General features: G+C 37.1%; 2 protein-coding genes and 1 long non-coding RNA gene across 7 annotated transcripts in view; 2 read left to right on the top strand and 1 right to left on the bottom strand.

Annotated features, from left to right (window-relative positions):
• Nucleotides 1-23,562, top strand: part of LOC127511276 (uncharacterized) — a 249,197-nt gene that overhangs the window by 75,969 nt on the left and 149,666 nt on the right. The window lies entirely within an intron of this gene.
• LOC127511199 (heavy metal-binding protein HIP-like) overlaps nt 1-23,562 on the bottom strand; it is a 219,057-nt gene that overhangs the window by 126,887 nt on the left and 68,608 nt on the right. The gene's annotated exons all lie outside the window — the stretch shown is intronic.
• On the top strand, nt 1,981-13,774 carry LOC127511149 (uncharacterized). Of its 2 annotated transcripts, none has more exons than XM_051891760.1 (3): nt 1,981-2,708; nt 6,152-6,221; nt 10,973-13,774. In XM_051891760.1, the coding sequence occupies exons 2-3, from the start codon at nt 6,211-6,213 to the stop codon at nt 12,567-12,569; spliced, it is 1,608 nt and encodes a 535-aa protein (XP_051747720.1). In that variant the 5' UTR covers nt 1,981-2,708; nt 6,152-6,210; the 3' UTR covers nt 12,570-13,774. The 2 variants fall into 2 exon arrangements, with proteins under 2 accessions (XP_051747720.1, XP_051747721.1); XM_051891761.1 differs by having other exon boundaries at nt 6,149-6,221.

Below are 23,562 nucleotides of genomic sequence, written 5' to 3'. Positions count from 1 at the left end.
AAACACCTGCAAAGGCCTTTAAATGGTCTCTCAGTCTAGTTCTGTAGGCTACACAATCATGGGGAAGACTGCTGACTTGACAGTTGTCCAAAAGACGACCATTGACACCTTGCACAAGTAGGGCAAGACAAAAAAGGTCATTGCAAAAGAGGCTGGCTGTTCACAGAGCTCTGTGTCCAAGCACATTAACAGAGAGGCGAAGGGAAGGAAAAGTGTACAAACAATAGGGATAACAGCACCCTGGAGAGGATTGTGAAACAAAACCCATTAAAAAATGTGGGGGAGATTCACAAAAAGTGGACTGCAGCTGGAGTCAGTGCTTCAAGAACCACTACGCACAGACGTATTCAAGACATGGGTTTCAGCTGTCGCATTCCTTGTGTCAAGCCACTCGAACAACAGACAGCGTCTCGCCTGGGCTAAAGACAAAAAGGACTGGACTGCTGCTGAGTGCTCCAAAGTTATGTTCTCTGATGAAAGTAAATTTTGCATTTCCTTTAGAAATCAGGGTCCCAGAGTCTGGAGGAAGAGAGGAGAGGCACACAATCCACGTTGCTTGAGGTCCAGTGTAAAGTTTCCACAGTCAGTGATGGTTTGGGGTGCCATGTCATCTGCTGGTGTTGGTCCACTGTGTTTTCTGAGGTCCAAGGTCGACGCAGCCATATACCAGGAAGTTTTAGAGCACTTCATGCTTCCTGCTGCTGACCAACTTTATGGAGATGGCACCTGCACACAGTGCCAAAGCTACCAGTACCTGGTTTAAGGACCATGTTATCCCTGTTCTTAATTGGCCAGCAAACTCGCCTGACCTTAACCCCATAGAAAATCTATGGGGTATTGTGAAGATGAAGATGCGATATGCCAGACCCAACAATGCAGAAGAGCTGAAGGCCACTATCAGAGCAACCTGGGCTCTTATAACACCTGAGCAGTGCCACAGACTGATCGACTCCATGCCACGCCGCATTGCTGCAGTAATTCAGGCAAAAGGAGCCCCAACTAAGTATTGAGTGCTGTACATGCTCATACTTTTCATGTTCATACTTTTCAGTTGGCCAAGATTTCTAAAAATCCTTTCTTTGTATTGGTCTTAAGTAATATTCTAATTTTCTGAGATACTGAATTTGGGATTTTCCTTAGTTGTCAGTTATAATCATCAAAATTAAAAGAAATAAACATTTGAAATATATCAGTCTGTGTGTAATGAATGAATATAATATACAAGTTTCACTTTTTGAATGGAATTAGTGAAATAAATCAACTTTTTGATGATATTCTAATTATATGACCAGCACCTGTATTATAAATCTACCCCCTTCAATAACATGTCTCATAATACATAGTGTACTTCTTTTTTTCTTTTTTTGGCACTGTGGTTTTTCAGAGAAACTGTTTGACTTCTTCCGCTGCATAGAGAAAGGAAATGACAATAAAACCACTTGACTTGACTTTTTATATATGATTTTGCCCAAAGTCACAGTTTGACTATTTTTATTTTATTTTGCCTGACTGCTATTTTGATTGCTGTCCTACACTGTTCATTGGATAATGCCCAAATTTGAGTCAAAAAATATTAAAAAAAAAAAAATCTTAATTTTCTTTATTAGCAATGAAAAACAAAATTGGGGGGAAAATGCAAACAAATCAACTGAATAGCTTTTACATTCTCTGCCCTTTCAGAGGTATAAAGAGTACCTGAAAAACATACTTGAGTACAAGTACAGATACATTACAATGAACATTACTCCATTACAAGTTACAAGTCACCAATTCCAATACGACTTGAGTAAAAGTCTTCAAAGATGCACTAGCCCTCAACATCTAAGAGACATGCCAGTGAAAATAAGAAACAGTTGATTTGTAAGATGAGAAATCATGTTTATTTTCTAAAATCAAAATAAAACAACCTCAAAATTGCAATAAATCAAGGTCAACACATCAGCCTCTTAAATGTCTACAAACTTTCAAGTCTCAGTTAAGAGTGCACAGAAAGGCCATAAGTAAACCAATATCCTTCAAAAAGGTCTTGTCAATATAGCGGATAAATAAAATAATGTTAAGTAAAATGAACTAGTCAAAGTGTACTTGCACTGGATGTGCTGTTTTCAGCCTCATCACTGGCTGCAGTCATGACCTCATCTCATATCTGAAACACCTGTGATTCAGCAACTACCTGCTAATGCACTCACATTCAAGTAAAGTATCCTTGTTGACAAGTTTGGATGAGTAAAGGCAAAACATACAAGATATAGTACCTGTAGATGGCGAAATCACTTCTTTACAGCAGAAACAAACTGCTGCAGAAAAAGTTAGGTGCCATGAAAAATGTAATGTGTAATTACATTACTCATCACAAATGTACTGGAGTAAAAAGTACATTTACTTGTTCAAAAATGTAGTCAAGTAGAGAGTAAAAGTTGCTAATATCTATACTCAAATACTCGGTACAACTACAAAATAGTGAAAAAGATACTTAAGTGCAGTAACCAATTACATTTACTCAAATACTTTACACCTCTGGGGCCTTTGCATCTGGCTTAAAAAAAAAAAAAAAAAAAAAAAAAACAGGAAGTGGAAACTGCATAAGAAAGGCTTTCGAACAGTTCAGTCCAAATAAGAGAGAAGTAACTCTCCTCAGTGCTTCATTATACTGTTCGGCAGGATGCAACATTTCTGATTAAATTGGACCAAGTCTTCTTGCGGGACATGTAAGTAGATTGTTGTCTCCATTAAACATTACATTACAAAGTACACAGTATATAAGTAAGGAGGATATTTTAAGACCTTCTTGAATTTATTCTTGAACCTGTTTAAGTCACATATTTTTGGTGTTTGATTTAGGAATTATTTGTTTCCTTGCATTTGGAACAATAAAAAAATGGAACAATAAACAAATGTTAGGCACAAAAAAGGAGTAAAAATAATTTGTGTATTACATTTGTATAGTAAATATATATTTACATTTACTTTCCTGGCTGCATTTTTCTCTCACTGTATTACCTTTGCTTCGACTAATGCCACTAATATGCCTGGGTTACCCAAAGCACTAAAATGGTTAATCTCTATGGCACATTTTCTAAAAGCAGAAAGCTTCATAAATATTGTAGAAGTAGTATGTAAAAAGCTTTGTAAAGTAAGGCTCTGAATACAAACGTTGCTTTTAAAATAACACTCAGCAGTTGGTGTGTGCCATGAAATAGGATTTTACATAGGCATGAGGCACATAATAATAATAATAATAATAATAATAATAAAAATTAACTTCATCTAAGCTTTTAGAATGACATTTCATCAGCATGTTGTTAAACAGAAGTACAATCTGTTTGAAAATACTGTTTCTATACCTTTCAGCCATAAATTATATTAAGACAGTAGATCAGAACTATGCACATTGTTGCTGTTGCGCATGCATCACTGTCTGTATATTATTCTATTGTGAATACAGTCACAGCCGAAGGGCGTTTCGTGGCATGCCTGAAACCCCTCAGCCTTGACTGTACTCATAACCCTTTCAAAAAATAAATCAAGTTAATTTTATTAAGTATACTTAAGTAAATTTTAAGTATATTTGTATTTTTAAGGGCGTTTCGTGGCATGCCTGAAACCCCTCAGCCTTGACTGTACTCATAACCCTTTCAAAAAATAAATCAAGTTAATTTTATTAAGTATACTTAAGTAAATTTTAAGTATATTTGTATTTTCATCTTGCCACCACTAGTTATTACTAAAGCCCAAATTATAGTTCACCTTTTATGCGCAGGTCACAGTAATTAATTTAACCACAAGGTGGCAACCGTGCCTGGTGGCATCGATTCACAAGGTAGTCAAAGAAAAACTGCATAAACAGAACAAAACTGCACATGTATCGAGAGTGAATCCTGCATTTATGTGTAGACGTCACTTCCAAAACTTTGCAGTGTGTAATTGGCTATCGGTCCTCTTAGAAGCATGAAAAACAACAATTTTATTCTTAAGCATTAAGGTACTCGAGGCTGTGCTGTATCGTGAATAAATCACGGATGAAGGGCATTGCAACCCCTTCAATCGTGACTTATTCACGATACAGCACTAGCCTCGAGTACCTTATTGCTTTTATAAAACAGTTACCACACAATACAAATATTAAAGTCAAAAATATGTATCATTTCAACTTTAATGAAGTAAACTTTCACTAAAAGCCTTCCGTCGAAAAAAAAAATAGTCCCTGACCGAGAACAGCAACAGAAGTTACATTATTACGCCATTAGTCTTTATGAGTGATTCAGTCAGTAGCGAAGACTTTTACATTGAAAAGACTGAATTGTTGTGAACACAGAACAAAACACAGCTGACAAATGCTTTGACTAGCACTGTCAGTCACAGTAAAACACCTTAACTGTTAAAAGGACAAGATAATACATCGGACATTTAAACAGATGTTTTATTATGACCATAGGACTGACCTGAAAGAAAATGCTAAAATCTGAATGCAGGTAATACACTCTCTCACTCGATCTCTTTCTCACAATACTCTTCTACATAATACAGTAAGCTTCAATGAACAATATCAATTGAGAACATACAGTTTACGTTGCTAAGAGTGTTGTGTAGTGATACACAGAACCGGTGGGTGAAGCGGTCATAGCTGTGTTTTATTGTGAATAAACCACAGCTATTGACCAATCAGAATCAAGGACAGGAACTAACCGTTTTATAAAATGGATTATAGCTATTAAGCCTTGCAAGCACTAAAGAGCGTTCACTTTACAATCACTCAAAAGCTGTCACTCATCTCAGTTTGCGATCTTACAACGTTCCATTCAAATCAATAAAGTTGTCTGACACACTGCATAACGAATCTCTCTCTGTTAATGAGAGGATTCGCGAGAGCAAGCAGAAATCATAACTGAACAAAAACTCCAGCGTTTTGAGCGGTGACTACATTTACATTTTACATTTAGCAGACGCCTTTCTCCAAAGTGACTTACAAATGAGAATAGTAGAAGCAATCAAATCAACATGAGTACAACAGTATGTAAGTGCCGTGTCAAGTCACAGTTTCATCGATAAAGTACTTGTAGCAAGGATTTTTTTTTTTTTTAAATATACGCAAATAGATGGAGAAAGAGAATAGAAAATCGAAAAAAGAAAAGTAAAATAAAAAGTGCTAATATTGCTGGGTCATATGTTGACGAAAAAGATATGTCTTTAGCAGTTTTTTTAAAATGGCTAAAGACTCCGCTGCTCGGATAGAGCGTGGTAGGTCATTCCACCAACCAGGAACAGACCAGGAGAAGGTCCGTGAGAGTGATTTTGTGCCCCTGTGGGATGGCACCACAAGGCGCCGTTCACTTGCAGAACGCAAGCTTCTGGAGGGCACGTAAGTCTGAAGTAGTGAGTTTAGGTATAGAGGTGCAGAGCCAGTAGATGTTCTGTAGGCAAACATCAGAGCCTTGAATTGGATGCGAGCAGCTACTGGCAGCCAATGCAAACTGATGAAGAGATGTGTGACATGCTCTCTCTTCGGTTCGTTAAAGACCAGTCTTGCTGCAGCATTCTGGATCAGTTGTAGAGGCTTGACAGTGTATGCTGGATGGCCTGCCAAGAGAGCATTACAATAGTCCAGTCTGGATAGAACAAGTGTTTGGACAAGAATTTGTGTGGAAAGCTCCAATAGGAAGGGTCTGATCTTCCTAATGTTGTACAGAGCAAATCTGCAGGACCGGGCCATTGTAGCAATATGATCTGTGAAGCTTAAACAATCATCCATCACCACTCCAAGGTTCCTGGCCATCCTAGAAGGAGTTATGGTTGACGACCCAAGTTGAATGGAAAGGTTATGATGAAGTGTTGGGTTGGCACCGACCACAAGCAGTTCTGTTTTAGCAAGGTTGAGTTGAAGGTGGTGGTCCTTCATCCAGGCAGAAATGGCTATCAGGCAGGCTGCGATGCGACCAGCAACCGTCGGATCATCTGGTTTGAATGAGAGGTAGAGTTGTGTGTCATCAGCATAACAGTGATAGGAAAAACCATGTTCCTGAATGACTCATTCGGAGGGACTTCAGCCATTTAGACTTGTTAAATATACAAGTTTAAGTAATAGCTTTTTTTTTTTTTTTTACATAAATACAGTGTTTACAAATAAAGTAATGAATTGTTTTTCTGTAAGCAGACTGAAGACTGACAGTGAAGGTCTTCTGTGAGGTTGACACATTCAGTCCAGTGATTACCATGAATTCCAGGTGAGTTTAAATTTATGTGATTTCTACATAAATGATTTAAGGGATAATCTATGGCTATAACATGGTTACTTGCAGCACAGTCAAGTTATAGCTGTAAATGGTGTAAGCAGTGCAATGTTTGAGCGGAAGGGTAAAAATGATCATTTTTGTCAGTTATGACCCCTTACACTCTTAGAAGACACATATTATGTGACTATAGTTTACACATTTTGTGTCAATATTAAATAAAACTGAGAAGAATTCAGTTGTTTTACAAAGTTATGTGTAGTTTTAAAATTAACACAACCTGTGTATTTGTTCACAGCATCCAACACGATCTGTGAAGCCAAGAACACCCATACCCCCGGTTTCACAGAGAAGGCATAAGCTAGTCCCAGAAATAAATGTTTGAACTGTTTTAACTGAAAGTAACTTGCACTGACAGATCTAAAAAATATATAAAAAAATATGTCAGTGCCTTTGTTTTGTCTCAAGATTCACACCAGTAATGTTTTTTTTCTAAAGCACATTTATAAAAGCTACTGAAATGCCCTAATTGAACTAAGGCCTAATCCTGGCTTAATCTAAGCCCTGTCTGTGAAACCAGGGGGGTATTCCAGAAAGCAGGTTATGTGACATACCTGGGTATGTTTAAGAGTAAGTAAGCAGATAACCTCAACTGAGTCGCTGTTGTTCCCGATTGCTTCCACTTGATACCACTAACAGTTGACCATGGAATATTTAGTAGTGAGGAAATTTCACGAATGGACTTATAACACAGGTGGGAACCTATCAGGGTACCACGCTTGAATTCACTGAGCTCCTGAGAGCGACCCATTCTTTCACAAATGTTTGTAGAAGCAGTCTGCATGCCTAGGTGCTTGATTTTATGGCCATGGAAGTGATTGGAACACCTGAATTCAATGATTTGGAGGGGTGTCCCAATACTTTTGGCAATACAGTGTGTGTATGTATATATATATATATATATATATATATATTTTAGGGGTTGCACCGACTAATCGACTAGTTGAATAGTCGACTTTAATGCTCTGCCGTGATGCTTTAAGCATGACGTCGACTAGTTAAAATAGAAAAACAATGGAAAAGTCATATTTTATTACCATTTTTTTAAACTATAGTGAATAAACTGTAATAATGAATGAAATGTTCAAGGTGTCTGAATAAATTGTGGTTTGACTGTATTTTATTGTCATCTCACACATGGATCTGCTGTTTTCTATGCTATAATTTCTATAATAAAACACATATGTGATATCTTATTAAATAATTAGCATTAAACCAACAATATAATTCTTATTCTAAGTGAATAAAGATTACTTTTTAAATGAAAAGATGATTGCACATCCACCAAATAGGTGGCAATGTGTACCACCATCCCTCAAGTAAGCAAGATTTGGGTTAATCAACCAAGAGTTCAGGGTATATTTGACAGTAAGATAACCTTGCTTTCTGGAATACCCCCAGGTAATTTTAGACATTTACACATCTAATCTTAGAGGTGTAATGAGCACCAGTCCTCCAAGACCATTCAAGTGTTATGAACAAGCAGAATCACTAAAGGAAAGAGCAACAAGAAAGAAAAAAAAAAAAAAAAAAAGGGTAACGTTTTAGATTACTGCCCGTGTAGCGGTTCCTCTGCATTGTGTTGATTTTTGATGTTAATTTCAGTGCCTGTGTGGTAAAACACACATATAGACAGGCACTATTGTCTGCAACTCTCTGCTCTTTTGCCTTTCCTCTCTAGTGACACTGCAGGAAAGAGGATGTACAATTCACAATATACATATGTAATAGTATGAATAATACAAATATTAATTATAATAATAATCAATTCACAAACATGTCATTCATATATACAAATAATTCAAAACAGCATTACAGTGGCTTAGATACCAATTAACATGCCTGTCACAAAATAACAGGCTGAAGAGATGCAAACGATGAAGAATTCAAATCCAACAATATATTTACTTCAAAAGGCATGACAGGAACGTAGAAACAAACAATAACACACTCTAACCTTGAAAACATCATCAATACAGGAAAAAGGCTAGACTCAAACTGAAGGCTTATATACACAGACAACTAATGAGCAAACAAGATGATTAACGAGGTGAATGACAAGGCACAGGTGATAGAAATTAACTGGTGAAACGCATGAGAAAAACTAGGTCAAACTGAAAACACAGAAGACAAATCCAAAAACAAAAGGCAAAACACACATATCCCTGACACAGACAGGCACTGTTATCTGTAACTCTCTGCTCTTTTGCCTGTTAATCATAAAATATATGTTAAGTACACCAGGTAGTTAACCACAGAACACAATGAATGCAATGGACAATATATATTAATAGACTAGAATATATCTTTAGTGTGCTTACAAAATATACATAATTATACATATATTTTTAAATATTTATTATTTATCAGTTTATATTTATCTATTTATATACATATATATATATTAATTAATCGAGATCTTAGCTGCTTAGCCCCTAACTCATCTCTCACATGGGACGCACACACTTCGCCGCCATCTCACGCAATGCACCATTCACCCGGTAACAGCACTCAAATAAACTACATTTACCAAGTTGATAACTCTAACTAATGGTCAAATATAACATCACACTGAATACTTTCTCACATTTGATCATTTAAACATGACATGAACACTTATAACACAATTTATTATAAACTATTATAACTATTATAAAGGGAATAAAGGGGTAACAACCAGTAAAATTAACAATTTATTTATACTGTAAATATTTTAGGACTAAGGGGTACTTCTGTTATGATAGCTTATAGCTTTGTGTAATAGTATATCAATACATAAAGGATTTTTTTAAAAATACAGGGTACATATCAATGCATTTATACAGTAAATGTTTTTATAACAAAAGTACACTGATTAAGTTTGGGCTTCTGTGTTTCAAGGGAAGTAAAACTAAACTTTTTTTTTTTAAATACTGGGGACATATACTCTTGTTCCATGTAGTTACAGGGTAAGTGTGACATTGCAAGTGTAAGTACAATAAGAACACATACACAAACTGATATTACTGACTCAGAAACCTTTATTTGAAAAACAAATTCAATTACTGACCAGTTTGACTTTATTTCTTTCATTCATCTACAAAAGGTTTAGATGTTAATATTTTATTGAAAAGGTTTGGTTTGAACAATTATAGAAATCAGTGTTTGCTTTAGTTGGGCAGTTTGACTCTTGTCTTTTTAACACTAGTTTTTTCTCTGGCTGCTGTAACTGAGTGTTTGTAGAATTTTTTTTTTTTTTTTTTTAATGACAAGCAAAACCAATAGAAAATATGATCTGGTGATGTCAGCTACCTGTTGATGGTCACATAATTATCAAGTAGTATCTTGTTTCACTGATCTCATGCAGTATTGTAATGTGTAATTCTATAGGTCATGTTTTATTAGTTTTGCATAGTTCATTATAGTAGCCCTATGATAATACAGCTTGAGATCTAGTAGTGTTGTGACAATCAGATAATCCGATTTCAAAAACACATTGTGCACAGATAGTTTTGAACTACTACCTAATTAAGACAAACACAGACATTAAAAATCAGCATTAGAATCTCAACAATGGTGACAATCACAATATTTGGATAAACAGAATAACACTGAACACCACAAAACAAGCAACTAAAGTGACAACAAAACAATAAAATAAAAGTAAAATTCTTATATTCTTAAAATAGTAAGAATAAAAGAAAACACTAAGACAATTCATCTACATAATTTATGCTGCAATGTATGCTGGGAGTCATGGTTGAGATTTGTACTATGCTGGTATCCAGCATGCATTGTGGCATGAAGCTTTTGGTTTGTCACCATTGTCAAGATTTATATGCTGATTGTTGTCTTTATGTGTCTGAATGATACAGTAGTTCAAAACTTTCTCTGCATAATGTGTTTTAAAAATCTTTCAGATTGTATAAACACTGTTGGATCTCATGCTGTAGAATCACAGAGCAAATTTAATGGACAATGCAAAATTAATTAAACCTCAACTATGTAATTATATGAAATACTGGATAAGATCAGTAAATAAGGTCACTATATGATGACTATGTCATTATCAATACATAACCAGCATAATCTGATCATATTTCCTCTTGGTGCTTCTTGCTGTAACAAATATGTTTTATAAACACACAGTTACAGCATCCAGAGAAAAACTAATGTTCAAAAGCCAAGGGTCAAGAGCACAACTAAAGCAAACACCGATCTCCATAATGGTGACATCTAAGCCTTTGTTAATTCTCAGTAAGAACTTTTGTAGACGCCTGACAGAAATAAAGTCAAACTTGTCAGTAATAAGTTAAGCTAATAATGCTGTTTATCAAACAGGACCCATGCAGGACTCTGGAATACAGCATTTTTAGTCGTTTTCATGGATTTGTGTGAATGGGGATCGTTTTGACAATCTCTTTTAAGAGTAAAGATATCCACGCACACCATCCACATACAGCCCAATTTTTGTGTCTGCATAGACTATTGTGGTCCGTCTAGTTACATGCAGTTTTTGCATACGCTAGCATTCACATCAAAAATGAAGTAGGTTATCTGACATAAAAATATTCCTAAAATATTGTTTTGTATGTTCATGTTGCAAATGTATGTAACAAAATATATCTGTATATTTATGGCCACTACTAATCTGAAATTCTTGGTACATAAATATTCTGAAAAACATTTACCTCCATATTTTACAGAAAGTTGAGTCCTTTACCACGCACATCCTATTTGATTCATCGTGGCCCACCAAAACGATTTCGTCTAGCCACAGAAAGAAATGTGCTTGATGATAATGGAAAAGTCAGAAAATGGACTTTTGGGATAAAAGACAAAAGTAAACAAAACAAAATTGTTCTGCTGGTGGGAGAAACCGGAGCTGGAAAGACGACTCTCATTAACACCATGGTCAACTATTTGCTGGGGGTGAAGTTTGAGGATGAAATGTGGTATGAAATCACAGAAGAAGAAGCCAGAGACCAATCAGAATCACAAACCTCTGAAATCACCATGTACGAGTTCTGTCCATTAAAGAGTCTCATGTCTCTCACCATCATTGATACTCCAGGCTACGGAGACACTAGAGGACTGGAAAAAGATCTAGAAGTTGCTGAGAATTTATCTGTTCTGTTTCAGAGTAATGATGGAGTTCATGAGATTGATGCCATTTGTTTTGTCATTCAAGCATCTAAGAATCGTCTCTCGGACAGACAGCATTATATTATCAGTTCAGTTCTGTCTTTGTTTGGGAAAGACATTGTGAACAACATTGTGTTTTTAATAACACACTCTGATGGTCTGGAACCCAATAACGTCCTTGGCGCCATTAATATAGCTAAAATCCCCTGCAGACGAGACCACAATAACAAGCCAGTTCATTTCATATTTAACAACCGTCAGGCTGAAGCCCACCACAATGAGAAACGTTACCTTCGTGCTCAAAGAGATGCTTGGGAAAACAGCATGGAAGAGATGAATCTATTTCTTCAGTCACTGGATGAAAAGAACAGGAAGAGTTTAGAGTTGACTTCAAATGTCCTGATAGAGCGCATTCAATTTGAAGCGTATATTTGCAACTTACGGCTGCGAATTCAAGAGAAAGAATCAAAGATGTCTGAAAAAATTCAGATCCAGGAGGCAATAAGACAAAACAAAGATAAGGTTGACAGACATGCAAACTTTAGCATTAGAGTAAAAAAAACAGTCAAAGAGAAGGTTCCCATTGAAAGCATGTCATGGAAGAGCAGGAATGCGACAACCTGTACTGTCTGTGAGGAAAACTGCCATGAGCTTGACTGCTGGTGGGCTTCTAATCCCAGCAAATGTGAAGTCATGAAAAAAGGCTACTGCACCGTCTGCACAGGGAAGTGCCATCACAGCAAACATGTCAAAGAAAACAAGAAATATATCATCAGAAACTTGAACATTGTGATGCAATTTGAAGATTTAAAAAAGAGATATGAAAAAGCCCTAGAACAAACCAAGACACATTTGGTTGTAATGGAACATCTTAGCAAAGATCTGCAGGAGCTTGAGGACCAAAAGTCAACTCTTCTGTTCAATGCTTACAGGACCATCAAGCATCTGTCTCAGATTGCATTAAAGCCAGACTCCGCGTTCACTCTTCATCATCTCGACTTCTTCATCCCCAGACTGAAGGAGGCTAGGAAAGTAAACTGGGCCCAAGAGCTGGAGGAAATGAAGAGAACCGCTGAAGCTGAGGAAGCAAATAAAGATGCTCTGAGTTATCTGAAAGCTGGTCTGACAAAACTGGAACGTGTTTTTAGTGGGCAGTGAACAAATGCAGAGAGGACAAGAAATCAATGAGAATGATCTGTAAATAATAATAATAATAAAGAAAATAAAATATAGTATCAAGCTGGTACTAAATGGTAGTTTTGACAGAAAATATTGCATCCATGAACATTGTGTTTACACTTGTGTTAATCCTGATTGAACTCTTTTATGTTTTATCTCAATTGTTGGAGTCTTTCATTTTTTTTTTTTTTTATACTTTTGCCTGTATTGTTATTTCCTTCAGATTTGTCTGTCTTGATGTCAATATCAATTTTTTTTATTAAATAAAATAACTAAAATAAATACAAGAATATATTACATTCATAAATGTTGTATTTTGTTGACCGAGCTAGAAAACCTCATTATCTTCAAATAAGTGACAAATAATTAGGGAAAGGATGCAAAAAAGAAAAACATGTATAGGCATATTTGAACCTTTCATATGAAAAATAGAATTTGTCCATTTAAATGAGTGCACACCATCTTTATCAAGTTTTTTTTTTTTTTTTTTTTTTGTCTCTATCTTGTGCATGTAGCAAATTAGCTTAAATATGAATAATTAATCAGAACTTGTTATAAATAATTATAAATATTTGGACCAGCTGATAGAATTAACTTGATGTAGCTGAATTAATATAACAATCAATTAATCTGTTTGTCCAGCGAACACTCAGTATTGATTATCTATCAACTCTCAGAAAGGATATTTTCTGTGGCCGCAGCAAAATAACCCTTTCTTAGCATGTAGCTGTGTTTGCATCGTTAAATTGACGTTGATTTACAAGCAGGGACCAGAATCAAAACTCACATGAATGTCCACAAAAGTTTTATTCAAATAAACATAAGTAATCTAAACAAACACATATACACAATTATGCATACATGGGTAAAAAGAGAAAAACTGGAAAAGAACAGGGGAATCAAGAGTAATTTAACCACCTGGAAGAACCATCAGTCCTTACTACAAAGCTTCTTTGTTAACAAAGGGGTTCACAACTTTAACTAACTAATCAGTGATTTAGAATATCGTATGATACTTGCATTTACCTTATCTGTTTAACCCTTTAGAACCTAAAGCTAAAATAGCCCGTTTTCACATATTATGTTTTTTTTTATTATAAAATTCTCACACAATGTGCTATCTTCAAGTGCAGTGTCATTTTTTTTTTTTTTTTTTTTTTCCAGAAAACAAATGGCTTTCAATAAATTAGTTATTGACCATTATGTATGGTGAGTTTGTAAATAGAATTTAAATAGACAAAAAAAAAAAGAATAAATTTTCTGATTTTAATGTAGAAGAGAAAAATGATGATTAAAATAATCTAATACTTCAAACTTGAAAATTCAACTATATTACATATATAAAAGTCTTTTTGTGACACTGGGTTGCACAGTTTTCATTCAGGAGAATTTTTTTCATACACGCATACTGTACATATACTACATATGCACGCATACCGCACAGACACATTATACAGATACACACACCAAATGCGAAAGAGTCTCGCTTGGCCTCCTCCCAAGTCTTATCAATAATCATCCCAATCGCCTGTGTACTCCTTCGCCATATTTTTGTTTGTTTCTTCTATTATTTATGTGATCCAAAACTCCCTAAACTGCCGTGCTCCATATCTCTCCGTTCAAATCCTCCTTCCACCCTCTCTCCCCGAAAGTGGCTGTCATTTGCTGACGGACGGCACGAAATTACTGTAAAAAGCCCATTTTGTCTACTGTCTGTAGTAATTTGAATTATTACGATAGCGAAAACGGTTCAAGAGTTACGGTAACATGAATACGGATTTCTTCCACATTGAATGAAGAAACGATGGTGAACTTGCAGTGTTAGTTTGACTCTGTTATGGTCGAGGAAGGTACATAAGGCTTGATGTAGAGGAGGCCTGCCGGCAAAGCTGCACCTTCTCTGGTTCTGGATGAGGTCTTACGCAAATAGCAATCAGGAGCAGAAACCAGCAAGGAGGGAACTTTCTGTTAGTTTTTAAGCTCTACAAAGATGTGACACCCTTGAGTTTTGGCTTGACCGAAGAGAAAGGTGCAATTCTCAAGCAGAAAAGTTCCTTTGTTTAAAAAGCTGACTCATTTGCATGATTGGAGTAAGCTGGCAGTTTGTGTCCATTTATACTCTGATAAATATAACAAACATGCACTGCATTCTATGAGAAGGTGATGTCCACCAAAGAGTGAGTCATTAAATGAGGAATATTTTGATAGTAGACACCCCCTAGATGGGCTACATTATCTAGTAGTTCTGTCATCAGGCATGCATAACACCATACAATACAAAAGAACAATATATAAACATTAATAATACACAACATGTACTGGGGAAACGTATGTTCATTCATTAGAATTCCATTTCTGTGGGATGGCATGTCTGTTTCTTGTAGCCTGTATTGTTCTCTCATTGAGAACAATCAATGTCCTAAGTGTCTTTGAAGTGTATGAGTGAAGCAAAAGGGGTGATAATTCTCAGTGGGTAAACCAGACATCATGAAGTCTGCCTGGATGAGTGGTTGTGAAGATTAAAGGATTAGTTCACTTTCAAATAAAAATTAGCCCAAGCTTTACTCACCCTCAAGCCATCCTAGGTGTATATAACTTTCTTTTTTCTGATTAACACAAAAACTTGTGTTTTCTGTTTTAAATGTGTAAAGGGGCGGTCACACTGCACTTTTCATTCCATTGACTTTCATTCAAACGCATACAAATGCGTCAGACCAGAAACGCAAGCTCGTGTGAAAAAAATTTCGCATTTCACTGCGTTCCAAAGTTCAAGTTTGGTAAACTCGAATTTGCATCACGTGAAGACGTGCGACCAGTAGAAGATCGATTCGTCACAGCATGACCTCTTGGCTGAATTAAAAGAATGATATTTTTGCAATAAAGTCGAGTATGTTCTATATTTTTCACATTTTGAATGTATAAGTTATATGTTGAATTCATGTTTATAAAAAAGACGCTGTAGACCGTGACGTCATATCATGACCGTTACAGCATCCGAAGGCTTAACCCTGCAACCACTTCAACGAAGATTCCATTTCCTGCAAAGCCAACTATTTCCCCATGGAACGCCGTTCTTCAGAACTCTTGACTGAGCAACACAGGTCTCCTAATTTTGCTGAGTTGGTGCAATTTTTATTAAGCAAATTAAACTATGGTTGAATTGTTAGTATATTAATTCTCTAAGGTTACGGTCAAAGAATATTGTTAAAGCTAGACAATTAGGGACTCCATTCACCTCCCGATAACAATCTCACCATTTCTCTGTAACTGTATGAATGAATGTGTGTGTGTGTGTGAGTTTTCGTTAGATTAGTTTGTGTGTATTAGATTAGTTCAATAAAGTCTTATTTGATTTTTCACGTATACAAGTGTCTTGTGCTGTGCTTGCCAAATTACTGCCTTAAACTTTCTAGATTTTGCTACCTGCTCATATCTGTAATCATAACGTCTCAGGTTACATATGTAACCATGGTTCCCTGAGAACAGGGAAAGTGACACTGCGTTTTACCGCATATGGGGAACGTCACTCGTGAACCGGTGTCTGAAAGCAATGTATCAAATCTCGCCAATCCTATTGGCCGGCAACTGCCTATGACGTCATTAAGACGCGGCCAAGGAGACGCCAGAGAAGTAGTCAGTATCTTATCGTCTGAAGGGACTGTTCAGCAGGCAGCCCCGATGCATGGCAAGGAACGCAGTGTCACGTTCCCTGTTCTCAGGGAACCATGGTTACATACGTAACCTGAGACGTTCCCTTTTGAAAGGGAACTCAACACTGTTTTACCGCATATGGGGAACGATATACCCACGCCGCCATGCTCGAGGGGAGTGCATGCCAAGAAGATGGCTAGACAAATGTCAACTAGCAGTTTCAAATGAAACGCCAGAGCAACTCCCCCTCGGGTCAAACAAAGGCTGTCAGTGACAGCATTCCCTTCGGCCAACAGCCCAAGCTATAAGCCTCAAAGAGGCCTTCCGCAGAAGGCCTACCAAGGCCGCTCCAAGGCTTCTGGGACCAAACCGTCCGAGGAAAGAGGGTCTCAGTAAAACACCTTTTACTCTTTAAGCAAGAGGAGTACAAAGACATACGTGCTCTCAAACTCACAGACACGTGGCGCCAGCTAGTGGCAACTAAAAGTTCTAGGAGCCATAATAGAACCAGACTTACTTAGTGAGGTAACTATTTAGCTTGACTAGAGCGAATAAATCCAACACAAACCAACAGGCCATGTACTCTACCATTCTTAGTGATGTTTAGCACCAGTTTATCAGGAAGTGACGATTTTGTTATCTTCGGATCACTGGATGGAAACGCTGCTTTTTATGGAAGCCCGTTTCCGCCACATTTGTGTAAAAAAATGATTTCTTAAGTCATAATAATGAGAAATTTTCTCATAATAATGACTTAACATCTCATAATAATGAGAAACTTTCTCGTAATCATGAGAAATTTTCTCATAATAATGACTTAACATCTCGTAATAATGAGTTAACATCTCATAATAATGAGAAACGTTCTCGAAATAATGACTTAACATCTCATAATAATGAGAAACTTTCTCGTAATCATGAGAAATTTTCTCATAATAATGATTAACATCTCATAATAATGAGAAAATTTCTCGTAAAATGATAAATATTCTCATAATAATGATTTAACATCTTGTAATGAGATACTTTCTCGTAATAATGAGAAACTTTATCATAATAATGACTTAACATCTCATAATAATTAGAAACTTTCTCATCATAATGACTTAACATCTCATAATAATGAGAAACTTTCTCGTAATAATGACTTAATCCACGCATGCGCAATGTGCACATGCAGGCAGCCACTTCAAACGCGAGGCGTGCTGCGTATCATGAAGAACTGTTTTGAACGTAAGTATGCTTGTACAACAACATCTGAACACATTTTATAGTAATTGTAAGTTCAAACGTAACGTATCATAAATGTTTGCATGGTTTAACGGTTACGATTGCGTGAACACAAGAGGGCCATGCAGGTTGTGATTCCCTTATTTGTCGTTCCCATTGGTAGATAAATTGATTACGAGTTAGCCAATTCTCTTTGATTATGTAGCGTTTGTTAATCATCGAACACTAAGCATGCAAGTGAAAAGTGAGACGAAATACTGCTTTTTTGAACCGCGCAGCGCGAGCTAATTATGTGCATGTTTCACCTGCAGAACAGGTGCGTTTAATCACGGAACGTAATAAACAGAACCAAAGATTTTAACCACTGCCCGAACTGATGGACCTGTCCCTGAACTCTCGATACAGACCCCAAATGAGGCAGTGTTGAAGCAAGTTCAAAACCAGTTCAAAAACATATTAAATAGCCCCAATCTAAACAGCATTTTCAAAGAAAGGAGGACAAAACAACCTGTTATGTAAATTAGGGCTTAAATCTACACATCACCAGCCAGACAAAAATGACCATGAGTTTAGGCTAATTATGGTTTTGATACTCCTATTGTGTGTGTATTCTCTGGTAATCATGTGGATGAAGGCTTAGAGAGGTTTTTATAAAAACTGGCATATGTATGTCTACAGGATGGATGATCTAATCGATCATCCATCCTCTAATCCAAGCAGCATAATGAACTGTTTTTGCCCAGCTAAAATAAGCCTTGTGCAAGGTTGTACAAATTTATCTGGTCTTTAATAATGTTCTCAAAATGTTAGCACAAAAACATTATTTATAAATCATTCATAAAACATTTTTTCTGAAACGTCTTAGTTGGTTGTTTGTCTAATATTTTTTACTTGTTACTACTTGTTTCAGAATGTTTAGAGAACACTCAAAAGTAATGTTCCCGGAATGTTTGCATAATGCTCTGAAAAAAATGCTTTGTAAAACTGTGGCAAGCAGGATGAGGCCGAGGGCCGTGAGAACAGGGTGAGGCCGGTGGCGCTAGTGTGTTACATTGGTGCCGAAACCCGGGAGGAAGGAGGAACGCGCTGTCAAAGAGCCCTCGCTGCTGCGGGGAATCCACAGCTGGTGGAGGAGGTTTGGGAACTGGACCGAGAATATTTTTCTTGTCCTCTCTCGTCTCCGTCGCTCCTGATGTCTCGCCTCGTCTGTCCTTACCCTCAGGTGCTGCGGCCACCGTGACAGGTCCCCCCTCGAGGGTACCCCACTGCCTGCAAGGGGCGATGGGGGTATGTGGCATTCACTCCCCCCACCTACATTTCCTGCTGGTACTGAGACTCGAAACTGCAACTTTCAGGCTACAAGTCCAACTCTCTAACCATTAGGCCACCACTGCCCTACAGAGGGAGACCGTCCACTAGATGTATTTTTTGAGCCTGTTGATAAGACGGTCTTTCAAAGAGGGCTCATTGGCAGACTGCCTCTGTTTTCGCTCCTCTTTCATTTTTTTCATAGGCTTTCAGCTCTGACATTGTATAAATATGAAAAAACTCTGGTTCAGTTTTTTTTTCACATGGGACGGCCGGCTGCTTGCCCCCTTTCTATCGCTCCCTGTCTGAACACATTTTTCCTTTGCAGTTGATGGAGTATTTTTTGCCTGCTGAGTCTCTTCCTGCTCATTTTCTTTTCTTTTTGGCCTTCTTACTTCCGGGTGTGTGACTTGTGTGTTACTTGTCTCCATCCAGGCCAGTTTTCTTGTTGCAGGTGGTGGAATTTCATTATGATATTCAATCTTTCTCTCCTTCTTTATCTTTTCTTTAGCCACTGTCAGTATCTCCACCATTGTTTCAGACTCTGAATCTTCTTCTACCTTTGTAGTTTGTTCATGACTGACTTGTGTATTAGATGTTTCTATCCAAGCCAGTTTTACTTTTGTTGGTGGTGGAGTTGATTGTTCTGGATGGTCATTTTTTCTCTTCTTCTTTGTTCTTTTCTCTCTCCTTATGTGGTCTTCCAGCCATTCATTTTCTGGATGGGTGGACCTGCATGTTGCATGTCTCAATCCAAGCATTCCATATAGTTGAAGGTAGTGGAGTTTTGGTATTCTCTCTTCTCTCCTTCTTACACTTTCTTGTCCCTCACCTTTCGGGTGGACGCTCCTCTTCAACCGTAGCAGGATGTAGCGGTGCAACCTGAATCATCAGTGGTTCAGCCACTGTGGTGGAGGTAAATGGTGGTGTTTCCACCTCAGCAGGTGCCACCTGCAATGTTGCATGTCTCCATCCAATCATTCTGTACAGTTGAAGGTGATGGAGTTTTCGGATTCTTTCTCCTCTCCTTCTTACACTTTCTTGTCCCTCGCCTTTTGGGTGGACGCTCCTCTTCAACCGTAGCATTTTGCTCCAAATATTTCCATCTCAGCAGAAGATACCTCACAATCTCTCTTTTGGGTCTCCACCTCTATGTCTTCTGGAGGTTTCTGGATGGACTCTTCATGAATGTGGCTAAATTCTTGCACACTTTGCCTTGTCACGAGCCGTTTAGGCAAGCGGCTAAAGCCAGCAAGAACTTTGCTCAGTAATGTCATCTTCACAATGGATCGTAATGAATCACAATTGGATTGATAAAATATTAACAAGCAAATATCAACTCTAATCACTGCTAATACCTGTATCACTTCTCCTGAACTCAACTGCACCACACTCAGGCTCAGCGTTCCATACTGTAGCGTGGCCACAATGTTACGTCACAGTCGCCCACCTAACTCCTGCAGTCACGCTATGTTATGGAATTTAAAAACCAATAACGATTATGCCAACCAATCAGATTTAAGAACTAAACTATGACCCTCGTGTCGCATGCGCTCTTGAGCTGAGGCAGCAGTAAGTAGGTTTGCGATGGAGCAGGTGCTACTAAGCAGAGGATAGATATCGTTTTATTTTTCATTTTCAAATGAAAAAGTTACACGTGCAACAGTGTTAGAATAAACAATGAATTATAGTCTAATGTCTGAAATTGATTTAGAGGTGGCATCATTTAATGAGAGGCAATACTTTGAAATGGCTGCTGTGCTGTGCATTATTTGACTGACAACCCTTTTATATCAAATTGTGTTTTTTTTAACCTACACTGTTGTCAAGACTTTCACTATATTGTGGTTTTCGTGATTTTGATATTTCATGTTATATAACGTTAGTAGTGTCAGTTGATGTCGCTCAGCAACACAGATGAGGTGGGAGTAGGATACGGCCCTGCTGAAAAAAAAACAGCATATGCTGGTTAAGGTAGGTTTAGGAGCTGGTATGCTGGTCCATGCTGGTCCTGGACCAGCTTAATACCAGCATAGGACCAGCATGGACATGCATATTTACTTAGTTTTTTTGAGTTTATTCTGTCTATATTTAGCAAACTAAGACCAATCAAATCAGTTTTCTTTCCGTTTCAGAGCAGGAAAAGTTTTCAGGGATTTACAGTGTGCTTTTTAGGCATACAATTAGTTTTTGTTTTGCTGAATTTGTGAACATCTTGACATTTGTACTTACTGAAATGGATGTAAGAAAGGAGCAATATAAAGTTAACATTAGGAAAGGATGTGGGCCAGACAATATCTCTGGTCTGTGCTAATCAATTAGCACCAATTTTTACAACTATTTTTAATCTTTCTCTTAATCAGGGTGTTGTTCCCACAAGTTTTAAGTCTTCATTTATTATCCTGAAACCTGAGACCCGTGTACTGCCACTTTGAATGATTATCGTCACTCACTTATTTAGTGATTAAGTGCTTTGATAAATTGGTCAAAACTTATTTTGCTCCTCTCTCTGCAGTGGTCTGGTCCCTATACAGTTTGCATATTGTCCTAATAGGTCTACAGATGACGCTATTAACCACATTTTACACTCTGCTCTTTCAGAGGAAAGCGAAATATGTGCAGATGCTTTTCATGCATTATAGCTCTGCTTTTAACAGTGTTGTCCCCTTACATCTCTGCAAAAAGCTTCAAATTCTAGGGCTGAATTCCTCTTTTCCCACTGGATCTTGAATTTTTTGGACAGGTGGTTAAAATGGGAAACTACACCTCCTCTACACTCACTCTCAACCTCGGAGCCCCTCAAGGCTCTGTCCTCAGTCCCCTGCTTTACTCCCTCTATACCAGTGACTGCAAGGCTAAACACAGTTCTACGTAAAGACAGAAACATTATCATATACTGATTTTATTTTATATTCATGTTTGTATTATATACACACACAAACACATACACACACACACATATTATATATATATATATATATATATATATATATAGGTTTATTTGATTTTAACTTCTTGTTAGTATTGTTGCATTGTGTGAGAGAACCTAGAGGAAAACCATTTGACATGTATATGCATGTGACAAATAAAGAACCTTCCACATTGAACCTATGTTTGTTTGCCCATCAAAGCAAAGCATGCATTGTTCTCTTTGTATCAGTGTATTCTGGACATTGCTTCACTGATTTCCCTTTGCTCTAGCTGGTACAGTGGCCACAGCTTTGATTAGTGCTCCTCTCTTAATAACAACCAGTGCAATTGCATTGTATGATTCTTTTTTATGTAAGGTAAGACTCATAGTTCTGCTAATATGTGATTTGTACGTCTGTGTTGTTATCTGTAGTGTATGTTATTTTTAATTAGAGCCATTTGATTCAAATTGCTCTAATAACATTACTACTACTAACCATCGTTAAAAGCAAAGATTTAAAAAGAATACTTATTAGGGAAATAATATACTTAAGCATTAATTAAATACTGTTTAAGACACTTAAATGCATGTCATTTACAATTAAATTAAAATGTATTGTTGTTGAAATTTATATCAAATCCTATCGGTTGAAGTTAAGAGTGCTTAAGTACATCTTTATATGTAATTTCATTATTCTGTTGTCTTTGAAATATAGTGAAACTGCTGAATGTACTGACAAAAATTAATGGTAAACTAAAGTATACTTACACATTTAAAAATATGCATTTCTCTTGAAACTTGCGTTTTATATATTTAAATATATTTAGGGGTTTCAGCTGAAACCCTATTGTAATTGTTAAATTTTCCAAGGATCAGCATTTTCCCCTAAAAGTGATCAGGCAGACCAAACCGTAAGTAGTAGAGACTTGAAACTTTGAGGGCTGATAGTACTCATACCGCCTACAAAGTCACCAAGGCTCGCCCCGATCGGCCTGACAGGGGCGCTACAGTGGTCAAAAGTACGAAATGGCTCATAACTCCTGAACTGTTAGGCCCAGGCTCAAGTGTCTTATAACATTGGAATCCTTGGCTCGAGGCGGACAAGATGCATGAAATTTTTGGGGTATTTTGGGTTTTTTGAAAAACCTACTTTTACGAACTAGCCCAATCGTACCAAACCACTGCAGGACAATTCTCTGGACTCTCTAGATCAATAATTATCAAAAAAAAAGTTGAACTTTACCCTTTGGGTCGCTATTACAGGGTCATTTAGAAAATGGGCGTGGCTAAATATTCCCAAAAGCCTATAAATCCTTAACAAAAACTTCACGAAATTAACTGAGCACATGCAGCATATGACTCTAAAGAAGCATGCCAATTTTTATGGAGATCGAACCATAGGTGGTGCTATAACTGATAAAAAGCTTTTATCATTTTTTTAATTGTTTTGGCTAAAAATGTATATAACTTTGGGTGTAGTTGACATATTTTCACAGGAGTCACGTCTTTAGACTCCTGAATCCTTGCCGAGTCCAACGATACCAGACTTGCAATGTTTCGCCTTATGGTTTTTGCTACGTTGTGATTTAGCGCTTAAAAACTTTCGCGAATCTTCGAAACCGCTAGTCCGATCGAGACGAAACCAGCATAAGAAACACGGAACCTAAGTTGATTAATGTAAAGTATTAACCCAAATGTCAAAATTTTGATTTTTTATGCTCTCATATATATAAGTATCTATAACTTCAAAATGAAACAAGATATTTTCACCAAAATTAACACACATATGTATGGGCACACTCTGAGGACACCCCAAAAAAGTGGTGGAGATCGGGCAATAGGTGGCGCTATAACTGTCAAAAAAACCTTTAA

This window comes from Ctenopharyngodon idella, chromosome 4 (genome assembly GCF_019924925.1).
Source record: "Ctenopharyngodon idella isolate HZGC_01 chromosome 4, HZGC01, whole genome shotgun sequence".
NCBI classification, from domain to species: Eukaryota; Metazoa; Chordata; class Actinopteri; order Cypriniformes; family Xenocyprididae; genus Ctenopharyngodon; species Ctenopharyngodon idella.
Note: the sequence above shows the minus strand (reverse complement) of the source record. Positions and strands in the feature narration are given on the sequence as shown.